General features: G+C 35.5%; 1 protein-coding gene across 1 annotated transcript; it reads right to left on the reverse strand.

Annotated features, from left to right (window-relative positions):
- Positions 1 to 1,251: 1,251 nt before the first annotated feature.
- LOC138840874 (retinoblastoma-associated protein-like) lies at positions 1,252 to 12,660 on the reverse strand (the record flags this gene model as incomplete). The annotated part of the gene is made up of 7 exons (XM_070041268.1): positions 1,252 to 2,314; positions 5,505 to 5,668; positions 5,760 to 5,873; positions 7,401 to 7,505; positions 10,119 to 10,264; positions 11,833 to 11,978; positions 12,542 to 12,660. Coding segments are annotated over 7 exons (846 nt in total), but the record flags the coding sequence as incomplete, so codon positions are not given.
- Between the last annotated feature and the right edge of the window lie 861 nt (positions 12,661 to 13,521).

Genomic DNA, 13,521 nt, shown 5'->3' on the forward strand with positions numbered 1-13,521 from the left:
GAGAGCCTTTAAGGATCATCCCACAATTATGAGGTTCTTCCAGTTGAACCTAGAGAACAACTGGTGGACATCTTGATCATAGCCTTGTGAGAAATCCTGGACCCAGTGAAGCTAGGCTCAAGTTTCTGACTCATAGAAAGAAACCAAGATAAATAACTAATTTGGGAAGTAATTTATTTTGCAGCAATAAGTAATCCAAGCAGTGTTCTCATAAGCCTATGAGCTCTCTAAAGGAATGGTGGTACAACATACACGGAATACAGGTCTACTGAATTAGTGATATGCTGCTAGTGATACTAATGAAAAGCTAACCAAAGTAGGGGTTTTCAGCCTAAAGCAACTGTTTCAAAGCTATGCTTGCCCTTGGATCTTTTAGAACGAAGACCATCATATCAAGTTATGCCTCTTTCACTGTGGCAGGGTCTCATGTAACTAATTCTTAATTTACTAGAGGAAGATATCCTAGATGTGAAAGGAAGGAAAAGTAAAAGGAGGGAAGAGGAAGGAGACCACTAGTTAGAGGCAATCTGGTACTATTTGGATATGATGGTTACTACATAATTTACAGTATCACAATTCAAATCAGTCAAACTGTTTTGGAAATGTTCTTATGAGATTTTATACATATACAGGTGGTTCACAGAAATATTTGGTCTTTGTCCCCTGTTCGTGGCACTGACCACAGAAAGCCCTTGGAATTTCCTCAGTAATAAGGATGATAGAACCATCTTTTGTTCTAATGAAGAGATACTTGCTGAACCCCTAGTTTTATGATAGAGATTGGCTTTGATTAGAAACTAGCGAACTCAGCCATACTTTCTAACCTCCAGGGTGGGAGAGGACCTGGAGTCTGAGTCACTCAGTCATGTTAAAATCATGAACTTGTGGGAGAACTTCAGACTTGGCAACTCTTCCGGGACAGAAGTTGCTGTGTCTTTGTAATACACTGATGATGATACGTAAAGCATTTCCCAGAGATTTGTGAGCCAGACTAACAAATAATTCAACCTGAAAGGTGAAGGTCCTTGAGAAATTCCTCAACCTTTAGCCATGTCGAACTGAAGTGTGGTATTACCTGAAGCCTAACACTTGTGACCTGGTGTCTACAGCAAGAGCAGTCTTGTGAAGCTCTTGAATTTGTAGAGTTCTTATGATAACTGGATAATCAGCATCAGAACTGAATTAAATGGCAGGACATTATCTGTGTTCTGAGGGTTACAGAGTACACATAATTTGGTGCCAAGACTGTTTTGAGTAAAAATAGTTCACATATATGCATATGTATATACATGAATGTATACATTTATATAATCTCAGGAATGTTTGAAAGTTCATCAACTGTATCATTTAAAATTAAACTTGATTTTAAAATAAATCTTAGATACTGTCCTTTTTTTGTGTGTGTGGGGGGAGAGGTGCAGGTTCTAGGGCTGGAACTCAGGGCCTGGACTCTATATCTGAGTTTTTTTTGCTCAAGGCTAATGCTCTACCACTTGAGCCACAGCTCTATTTCTACCTTTTTGGTTGTTGAGTGGAGATAAGTCTCACAGACTTTCCTGTCCAGGCTGGCTTTAAACCATAATCCTCAAATCTTAGCCTCTTGAGTAGCTGCCCAGCAGATGCTTTCTAAATTCTATTTTAAATGCCTAAATGAGGTATTTGAATAACAATATTTATAAATTCTTTTTTTTTTTTTGGATCCGGTCGTGGGGCCTGAACTCTGGGCCTGGGTGCTTGTCTCTCAGCTCTTCAGCTCAAGGCTAGGGCTCTACCACTTGAGCCACATAGCCACTTCTGGCTTTTTTCTTTTTGCTTATGTGGTGCTGGGGAATCGAACCCAGGGCCTCATGCTTGCAAGGCAAGCACTCTACCACTGAGCCACCTTCCCAGCCCTAACATTTATAAATTCAAGTAACAGAATCTCAAATTGCTTTTTTTTTTTTTTTTTTTGCCAATCCTGGGGCTTGAACTCAGGGCCAGGGCACTGTCCCTGAGCTACTTTTTCTCAAGGCTAGCACTTTAGCTCTTGAGCCACAGTGTCACTTCTGGCTTTTTCTATTTATGTGGTACTGAGGAATCGAACCCAGGGCTTCATGCATGCTAGGCAAGCCACGTTCCCAGCCCTTGAATTACTTATATAGCTGTACCATATATAGTAGTATCAACACACAGATATTCATCAAATAAGGGCTAACAGCAGCCAATAAAAGCAATTGTACGATACTGTCAATTTTTTACTTAATATTCTGAATCATATATACTTCATAGAAAGAAAATACTCACCCCAAATGATTCACCAATTGATACTAAAATTCTGTCAAGTTAAGAGGAAATACAAATTAGTGAAGAAAATCATATATAGATTTTACAGAGTACAGAGATGAACAGAGACACTTCATTCTGTACTATCAGAATGTTCTCTACCTAGAACCATTGACAAATTATTTTAACTAGGGAGTTATTCTAATAATGCTGATCAAACGCTCAGCTGGTCATTTAAGATTTTTCTTTAAAAAAAATGTGGTGCTGGGGAATCATATTGAGGGTCTCAACATATTAAGTTTGCACTCTATCACTGAGCTGCAATCCCAGCCTGCTTAGATTTTCAAACCAGGAACTACAGGTCTTCAAGAACATATCCTGCCATTGCCCACATTTACAAAGGGTAAACAGAAAGTTTCATGTGTATTCATAAATCAACAGGTAAATTACCAAACTTAAAAAAAGATTTTCATTTGCAGGTCTCCTCACAGTCTAGATCAGGCAGCAGGGGGAGGAGGGAATTTAAGTTCCATTTGGGCCTAACAGTGTTCCATAACAATTAGACTTCTAATTACTATCTATATTAATACATGTTGTTTATAATATATTCTAGAATCAGAAATCCCTACTAGTCTATTTGCCTTTTAACCATATAATGTCCTTGGTAATAAGGCTGAAGAAAAGCATTGATATGGTTCAACAACAGCTTTAAAATATGCACATGGAACTAGTGAATATATATTTTATTGTCCTCTATGTCCTTGATAAATGACTATCATGGCAGTTATAATATTTGATTAGCTAGAATACTGAAATATGCTGAATAAACAGAGTAGTTAACATGATCTCTTAATGCCTAAACAATGATTTATCAATTTAGGATACTCAGTATGTGACTTTTTTGCTAGAGATTACCAACATAAAAGTGATTTCATTATTAGAAAATAGCCAACATTATCACCATAATATATATTATTATACTTTAAAAAGAATGATAGAGGCTAGGCGCCAGTGGCTCACACCTATAATCCTAACTACTGAGGAGGCTGAGATCTGAGGACTGCGGTTCAAAGCCAGCCTGGGCAGAAAAGTCCTTGAGACTCTTATCTCCAATTAACCACTAGAAAACCAGAAGTGGCACTGTGGCTCAAGCAGTAGAGCACTTGCCTTGAGCTGAAATGCGCAGGGATAGTGCCCAAGCCCAGAGTTCAAGCCCCACCACCAAAAAAAAAAGAATGATAGACTATATTTTCATGTAACATGAGACTGTATAAATTTAGTTAATAGACATGATGTGACTCTTAACAGCTTACTATGTGAGTTATAGATGTCAGAATACAGACATTCATCAATAAGGACCCCAAAAAAGTAAAGGAGGCTCCAGGGTCACAAAGAACACTTACATCGTATTTTCAACTATTTTTTATTTAATATTTTTCTGTAGTTTGAGATTTTTCTTTTAAGTATGTATTACTAATGTAATTAAACATACTACACAGATATATCCTAAAAGGTTAAATATACTCCCCTCTTGTTTTTCTCACCCAGTACATATAACTATATGGGCTGACAATTTCTGAGCTGAGATATTAACTATCTTAGCTAATCTGCCTCTTACTTCATGCAAATAAAGCCATTTCAAATAGCCCATGATAACACATAATTAGTCAATTGAAGGACTTCAAAGCCAGAAAAGATAATATAATGACTTGTGGTTGTACCACCTTTCATCTAGGAATTTAAAACAGCTTTTCACACTCATTCCCCTGTTCCACAGTGCCTTCTGAAGCAGATATAAAGATATGCCCACGGTAAGGTAAGGAGGCAGAATTAGGGACAGACCTCTAAAGACTTAATTGATAATAACAAACATTTAGTAAGTCATTTCTACTTTTTAACAAGCAAAATGAATGAAATCTACAAAGAGTTTACAGAAAATTAAAAAAAAACTATAGAATAAAGTTTCTTAAGCTAAAGCAAGCTACTTTGTTGGCTACTTTCAAAAATATGAAAGTGGGCTGGGCACCAGTGGCTCACGCCTGTAATCCTAGGTAATCAGGAGGATGAGATCTGAGGATCGCAGTTCAAAGCCAGCCTGGGCAGGAAAGTCCATATGACTACCATCTCCAATAAAACCTACCAGAAAACCAGAAGTGGTGCTGTGGTTCAAGTGGTAGAGTGCAGAGCTGAGGGATAGCACCCAAGCCCAGAGTTCAAACGCCATGACCAACAACAACAAAAAATTGTTTCAAAAGTGCAATGCCTATTTGCCTCTGATCATATAAAATAATATTTATCAAAATGAGGGTCTGGGAAGGTGACTCAGTGGTAGAGTGCATGCATGAGGACCTGGGTTCGATTCCTTAGCACTACATAAGCAGAAAAAGCCCAAAGTGGTGCTGTGGCTCAAGTGGTAGAGTGCTAGCTTTGAGCTGAAGAGCTGAGGGACAGCATCCAGGCCCAGAGTTCAGGCCCCACAACTGGAAAGGAAGGAAGGAAGGAAGGAAGGAAGAAAAACTTACCACAGGAAATGGAAACAAGAGTTTTTTACTTTGTTGCTATCTTTTTGTCTTATTTGTTTATCTGTCTTTAGGAGGGTAAAGGGGTACAGAAATGGAGGGACAAAGGATGAACAAAAGCAGCAGAAGCACTCACTAGAATTATGATGAAAATGAACTGTGTAACTTGTGGGTGGGTATGGGAAGGAAAAACTGGGAGAGAGCAAAGTAAGGGGTGACATTGTCCAAAAAAGAAATGTACCCATTACCTGACTTATGAAACTGTAATCCTTTTGTATACCACCTTTATAATAACAATTTAAAGATAAAAATTTTAAAAAATTAAGTGTTTTTAAAAGTAAAAACAAATTGGGAACGTGAAAGTGTGGCTCAAGTGGTAGAGCCCCAGCCTGGAGCAACAATCGCTCAGGGACAGTGCCTGGAACCTGAGTTCAAGCCCTATTACTAGCACATACACAAAACCAAAAAGGAAAATTGATTCTCAGAGTTTTTACCAAAGAAGAGACTAGTAACAGGGAAAGTTGATAACTCAAATTGCAAAACAATCTAAGTAAACAGTATTTCCCCTGACCACCCCCAATTCTTACCATATCACTATAAATAAGCAAACTTAAAACTCAAGGGGTTAACTTGTTTTAAATAAAGAAAGTTTTACCTTTTTATGTTGAGATGAAAACAATTTCCTTATTTCTTAGTACTTCTCCATGAAAAGAAAACACTAACCTTGATCTTGGAGTCATTTTTGTTGGTGTTGGCAGACCTTCTGAAATTTTATAGGGACTTTTCAGGGGTGATATATAGATGTTTCCCCCAGGGACCCTTAAGGGAGAACTAGGAAACTTGTAAGGGCTTCGAGGAATGTGAGGTATTGGTGACAAGGTAGGAGGCTAGAACAAAACAAAACAGATCATCAAATATTGTAGTCGTTTTATTACTTTACCATTAAAATTTCCCACCCAAAGGGTGCTTTCAACATACCCTGGTGGAAGCATACTGTAAGATATTTGTTTTCAGTCTCTGCATGAAAACTGAGTTATAGAATACTATAATGGAATCATACTCCTCTTCTCGGATCAAAACACGTTTGAATGTCTAAGGAAGAATAAAAACATTTGTTAAATGAATGTAAGAACCCTTTTAGATTTTCTTTTCTAATACCCTGCATTACTTTTTAACTAGTGAAGAATATATTAAATAAGAAATAACAATCTGAAAAGCCCTCTTAGGCTTGGATTATAGTGCTACACACTAGGATTATACTGGTATACATTAAGAGAAAGGTCCCAGAAGGAAATTTGGAAGCAATGGAAATTAAGGGGACAGAGCTGAGCAAAATACAATGATATTAACCACCGATATTTTAAGCCACATCTTAGCCTGTGCCTCCCTGCATCCCAACAACCAAAAGGTTCAGAAAGCATGCAGGTTCAGAAAGCGTGCAGGTTCAGGAAGTATCCATTGCAAGAAGTAGACATTTAGTAAAAGCACTCTTTTTGTTTAAATGGCTACCTTTACCTAAATTTTACCTTGTTTATGCTGCTTTGTTTAAGACACAGGGTCTTGTTATACGGCCCAAACTGGCCTAAATCTTGGGATCCTCTGGCTTTAGGTCTTCTGAGTGCTAGGATGATAGGTATATGCCAAATGCCCAGCTTATTTAAATTAGGTAAAGGCTGAAAAAATTTATAGTATGACTCTGATACATAATTTAAATGCTAGATTTAGAAAATAACTCCAAATATGTAGAAAGCAATGTGGTTTGTATTGCTTTTGAAAACTCCAAACAGGAGGCCTCAGCCTGTTCAAAACAGACCTGGCAGCAAGTCTGAGAGATTCTTATCTCTAGTTAATCTCCAAAAAGCTGTAAGTGGAGGTATGCTCAAGTGGTAGATGACCAGTCTTGAGTAAAAAAGCTAAGTAAGAGCAGGAGCCCTGAGTTGAATCCTCAGTACTGGGAAGAAAGGGAGAGAGGGAAGGAAAAGAGGGGGAGGGAAAAGGAAGTAGGGAGGGAGGGAAAAAAAACCAATAATAAATTGGAAAAATAACCTAGAAAAAAGCATATAAAATGTGTGCCATAATAAATGCTGTTTACCATTACTGCTTCTCTCTATAGGGAAGGGAAACTGAAAATACAAAATGCATTAACTCTGAAAAATTTTAATGTTTATTTTTTCTTTACTTTTTAGTACTGTGACTTGAACTCAGAGCTCTATTAGTCCATTTTGTTTTTGACAGTCTTGCTAATTTTGCCTGGGCTGACCTTAAATTCTTCCTGAGCAGTTGGGATGATAGATGTGTGCCAGAACACTTGCATTTACACTGTCTTTTCTTATGGAAAGATAAAAACTTATCTAATGTCTTATCACGCACATTAAGTTTATTACAAACATCCACCTTATTGTACAGAAATAGACCTAACTTTAAACTATGAATTTGGATAGTTTCATAATTTGCCTTGTCTTTCCAATTTCATTTTAGTTACTATTAACATATCATATGAAAGTACAAATGTGATTTATGAATATACATAATAAAATTGGAAATGACCCAACAAATGAGTGAAATTATATGGAGTTACAAAAAAACAAAACCAACACCTTACCATGAACAATTACCTACCTCCTGAACAGCATGAGGAAGATCCTTGTATGCTGTTACAATGATTTTGAATTTAAGGTCTATATTCTTCACTTTGCATATACCATACATAGAACACATCATAATCTAGTAAATAAGTATAGCACAAAAAAGTCAGAATTCTATTACATGATTTTGTTCGAAACAGCACTGCTATCTTTTTTGTTAACCTTAAAAAGAGAGAAATTCAATTTCTAATAGGGTTTGTTTTTCATCCTGAGCTCAGTTTGAAAGTCAATATGAAATGCTTAATTCACTTTTGTGCAAACAGCAAACTCTCAGGTTATATAGATCAACAGAAGAGAATTGAAAATGCAGAAATAATCACTTATATATCTTACATACAATATATATTCATAATCAACTTATTTTTCAAAAGCTGTTAAGGGAGAAAGAAAAATTTTTTTTCAAGAAATGGCACTGGAGTGGGGCAACACTTGTGTAGCCTAGATGAGTCCCTGGATTAAACTCCCACACTGAAACAAACAAGCAAAAAACAAAAGAAACAGAGAAGAAATGGTGTTGGAATAATTACCCACAACAGGAATAACAACAAAAAATAAAGTACCCTACTGTATACTATTTATAAAATGTATTAAAACCTAAAACTATAAAACTTTTGAAAGAAATCAGGGAAAAGTCCTAATGATTTCAGATTTGGCAACAGTTTACTAAGCACCAGTAATAAAAGAAAAAATATTTATATTAATTGAAGCCATTCAGTGGCTAATACCTATGATCCCAGTTATGCGGAAGATGGAATTCAGAAAGACTGCAATTCAAGACCAGTCCATATAAAAAGTTAGACGATCCCATCTCCACAACAAAAAAACAACATGTGGTTCCATGCCTGTAATCCCAGCCAGGTGGGAAGCATAGATAGGAGGATCAATGTCCAAGGTCAGCCTGGGCAAAAATGTAAGACTCCATCTGAGAAATAATTAAAACAAACAATGGGTAAAGTCATGGTGAAATGGTAGAAAACTTGTCTAATAAGTGTAAGGCCTTGAGTTTGAGCTCTAATACTAACAGTAAAATTTATAGAATGAGGAAAAATATTTGCGAATCATAGATCTCATAAGGAACACATAGGCAGAATATTCTTGCAACTAGGTAACAAGAGAAAAATGGAGAAAAAATTTTTTGTTATGTTATTTTGATTCTTTTTTTTTTAAGACCAGTTGGACCATGTAGCCCATGCTGGCCTCAAATATAACACCTTCTTGCTATAGCCTCCAGTTGTGCTAGGATTATAGGCATAAACCATCATGCCTAGCAAAAAGGATTTTAACAGAGAATTCTCTAAGTAAGATGTATTAGTGGACAATGAATACATGAAGATGCTCAATATCATTAGCTACTTGGAAAATAAAACTTGACACTACAATAGATAAATTGGAACCTCATGTTATTTGTAAGAATGTAAAATGCCATAAACACTTAGGAAAATAATGTGGCCACTATTCAAATGTGAAATATGGAGCTATTGAAAGACCTAGCAATTTCCCTATAAGGTGTATATCAAGAGAAATGAAAACTTCTACCTAAAGCTTATCCATGAATGTCTATGGTAACTTTACTCTTAATAGTACAAAAGTGGAACCAATCCAAATATCCATGTAGTATAGATCCATATAACATAATATTATTTGACAATAAAAAGGAGTCAAGTACTGAATCAAGCTACACAAATCAACCTTGAAGGCTTGCTAAGTAAAATAGGCCAAACACAGGACTGTAATGTAGCTCGATTGTACAGTATTTGACTAGCATTCACAAGACCATGGATTCAATCCTCAGCAAAATACACAAACACAAATATACACACATACATGTGTCAAAGATCACATGATCACAAAAGATCGTATCTGATGAAATTCCATTTATATAGAATATCCAGAACTGGCAAATTTATAGACAGATAGTACATTAGTGTTTCCTACATCCAAGGAGATGCAGGAAAAGGTGAGGCTTATTCCTTAAAGGTATGGAACTTGTTTTGGTGTGATAAAAATGTTCTCAAGTTGATTATGATAATGGTACAATTTTGTGAATATACTAAAAACCACTGAATTGTATATTACAAATGTGTGATTTGTAAGATGTATGAAATATAATAAACTGTTATACCCTTGATATTGTGATTTTATCCCGTTGAAGAGGAGAAAAAGAAAGATATGAGATCATTCTTTTTATAAACTAATTTCATTTATTCATTAATTCACTTATTCATGATTATTTTATGTCAACTGATTCATAAGTCTCATATTTTTTCTATACTAAAGAGTAGTCTTACCACAATACAAAAAAGCTTATGATAGATTCTTTGATTTTTTTATAAAGGCAATTTTATCATAAATATGTAGTTATAAAATATATATTTTTTAAATTTAATTTAATTTAATTTTATTTGTGAACATACTGTACAGAGGGGTTACAATTACATGGGCAGGATAATGCGTACATTTCTTACCAAGCATTGCAGCCTCCTCCTTTGTAAAATATATTCTTGATGTCTAAAGCTCTAACTTGTAAGAATATAGTAAAAATATAAATAGTACCCAACAAGTAGATATAAGTATTCTATGTTAATCTATGCTAATCTAGCTTTTCATTTGAGTTCAATCTTTTCTTAAGAAGTAAGTACAGAGCTAACAAATAAGTAGGAAGAAGAGAAGGTAAAGTGCTTGATTTTCTTACCTGGTCCAAATGCCTGTCTCTCATGAGCTCATACTCATTTTGTAGTGTATGTTGGAACAGAGTCCAGATAATGTGCTCTAGCTCTGGGTGGTCAGAGAGGAGGCGTGCACATAGGGTATTTAGTCGGAGATATGCCAGCCGGTATACTGTAGATATAGTAGAATGAATCATGCTTACTATTCACTTTTAAGCACAAGTAGATTTTTAAATTTTTTTTATTGTAAAAATACTGTACAGAGGGGTTACAGGTACATGAGTAAGGTAATGAGTATATTTCTTATGGAGCATTGTTACCTCCTCCTTTGTTTTTCCCCTACCATCCCTCCCCTCCCCCGAAGTTGTAAAGTTAAGTTTTCAACATAGCGTACAAGCAGATTTTTAAAAACCATTAAATCGCTACAACCACAATGCTGTTAGCATTGTGACCTTACCATCACCACTGTATTCCTTATGAATAAGTGATTCCTGGTACTAGGTTAGTGCTAGGTATACAAAAGACACCGTAATACTTGCTGAATTAGCTATTCTATCACAAAACTGAGGCAGTGGTGGAAGGGTAGAGGGAGGGGAAAGGTCAAAAAATATTGTGCAATTAGATAAATCAAATAAGACTTGCTTCAGTTTTGGGGTAATTACTCAGCAGAAATGTTGGAAATTCTCACTACCAATATTCAAGAAGGATAATTCTTTTTAAACTAATGGAAATGCCCATGTGTATTAATTTTTCCAATCCTAAAAGCAAAATATAACTATTCTATTCATTTCTCCATGAAATACCAACAGAGAACACTCTGAAAAAAATGGTAAATGTCTAGATTATCTAAGTGAAATATGACTGTGATATAAAATCCATAGTCTATTAAAATATTATGATAAATACAAGTTTGGAAAAAAGAATTTTATTCTATCTACTTCAAATATACTCTCAATTTAAAATGTACCCTTAAAGACTTGCATAAGATACAGAGAACTTTTAAAAACTAACACTTTGTCCTAATGGTTCTAAAACTTTATCACATATCAGACTTGACTAAGGGTTGGTTACAACAAAGACTCTGGGGGCCTATCTTAGATTTTCTCAGTGACAAAGTCTAGGTGGAGCCCCCAACTCCTGCTGGCTTGGGATTATCTTTGAAATCTACTTCCCTAACCTAGGGGAATATTCTATAAACTTCATTACATTTTTAATGTGAATAACCTGAAAAATGTCTGGGACTTGCAGGTATGGACTTGCATGTACAGATATGTAAAAGTAACCTCTCTACCCACAACATATATACACAATCAGAGAATGCTATACATTCTATACGTCTAAATATTCTGCAAATGTCCAGAAGATGTGTCTGTATTAGTCACTGCACATTACATAGTCTCAACTCTGCATACCCAGCATAAACTCTGCATAAACAGCAATAACATTAATGCAAACAAAGGAACAACCACAGAAGCAGTAGCATCACTAATGTCTAACATTTTCTGAGAACATTGTATGTACTAGGCATTGTTAAAAATATTTTATTGGATTAACTCATTTAATTATCTAAAAAAACACTTATTATAATAATGTAGCTTATTATTATTTTAAAGATGAGGAAACTGAGGAACTGAACTATAAAGTGTTCAAAGCCACACCTACTAAGTAGAGGAGCCATGATTTCAATCTAGTCACTCTCTTTTCAGAGACCGTGCTCTTGAAAATAAATCTTCTACTAACCCTTTTTGTAAAAGAGTGAAAGGGAGGTAGATTTCGATGGCTTCTGAGTCTGTAATGCTGAGGTGGCTTGTGTCTCAACATTTGCAGTAGCATTCACACGTGTTGTTGAACCTTTTTTCTTTGGGGATCTTAAAGGAGAAAGATACCTAGATATAGTCAAAGAGAAAATCATCAATAGAAGTTTGCAGACATATACTGAAATACATTTTACCTATTTGATCTGTTATTCTATATCAAATTCTCTAAGCAGGTTATTAAAATTCAAGCGAGGGAGAAAGCTTAATGATTATGTTTCTTTCAACAACTTTATTTTTAGGTTATTATCTTTTTTAAATTTTTGTCCATCATGGGGCTTGAACTCTGGGAGCTATCCTTGAGCTCATCAGCTCAAAGCAAGCACTTGATCACTTGAGCCACAGCACCATTTCTGGTCTTCAGGTGGTTAATGGAGATAAGAGTCACACAGACTTTTCTGTCCAGGCTGGCTTTGAACCACAGTTCTCAGATCTCAGCCTCCAGAGTAGCTAGGATTACAGGAGTGAGCCACTGGCGCCCGGCAGGGTATTATCTTATATCCCTCATTCTCCAAATTAGAAATAACATCATATGAAAAGTTATATTCCCTACAACTTCTATGAAGTATCTTGCATTGCCCTTATGCTCAAAATCTATTTGAAGTTTTAATGAATAACATAAAATATCCACTTACATATCTGCTGCCGTGTGATTATTCTGGAGAGGGAGGTTGAGAGGACAAGCAGATTCAAGGTGATCTACTGGTCCTTCTCGGTCCTTTGATTGTTTAATAAGATCAAATAAAGGTGAATCCTATAGGAATCAAGGTGTCATTTTAAAACAAAATTAGTAAGTATGATTTTCCCATGTAGATAAAAAATAAAATTGATTGATATGGTTACCCTATCAATTACAACTGATAAAGGCATTTGAGAAGTCAGGATGAGATCCTTTTCTTTACTTTGAAATTCTTGATTACTAATTTTTTTTTGATTACTAATTTTTGTACTTACATATACAAAGTAAAAAAGAGCCTTAAATAATTACACAGGTAGGATATCCTTTATTAAATCTTTGGGACAAGGAATATTTTAGATTTTACTTATGTGGGTTTTTTTAGCTTGAAATATTTGCATACACATATAGAAATATCTTAGGGTTTGGATCCATGTCTAAACCCTAATCTATCGAAGCTTCACATACACCTATATACATACAGCTTGAACGAATCTAAATACTCTTTTAGTACCATTTTGATTGTGTTCTATCATATGATCTCACTCATAAATTACACCTATATACATACAGCTTGAAGGAATCTAAATACTCTTTTAGTACCATTTTGATTGCGTTCTATCATATGATCTCACTCATAAATTTTTAGGTCTGAGGTGGTATAATGTCTGCTTAGATGAGCAAGACTCTAGTCTCCATTCCCAGAATCACAAAAACTTGCAGATATTAAAGCATTTAATGTTTCAGGTTAGGTATAATAAACCTACACACACACACACACACACACACACACACACACACACACACACACACACACACACACACACACACACACACACACACACACACACACACACACACACACACACACACACACACACACACACACACACACACACACACACACACACACACACCAACGTTAAAATGACCTAATTC

Source organism: Dipodomys merriami, unplaced genomic scaffold (assembly GCF_024711535.1).
Source record: "Dipodomys merriami isolate MVZ:Mamm:240054 unplaced genomic scaffold, mDipMer1.0.p SCAF_3044, whole genome shotgun sequence".
NCBI classification, from domain to species: domain Eukaryota; kingdom Metazoa; phylum Chordata; class Mammalia; order Rodentia; family Heteromyidae; genus Dipodomys; species Dipodomys merriami.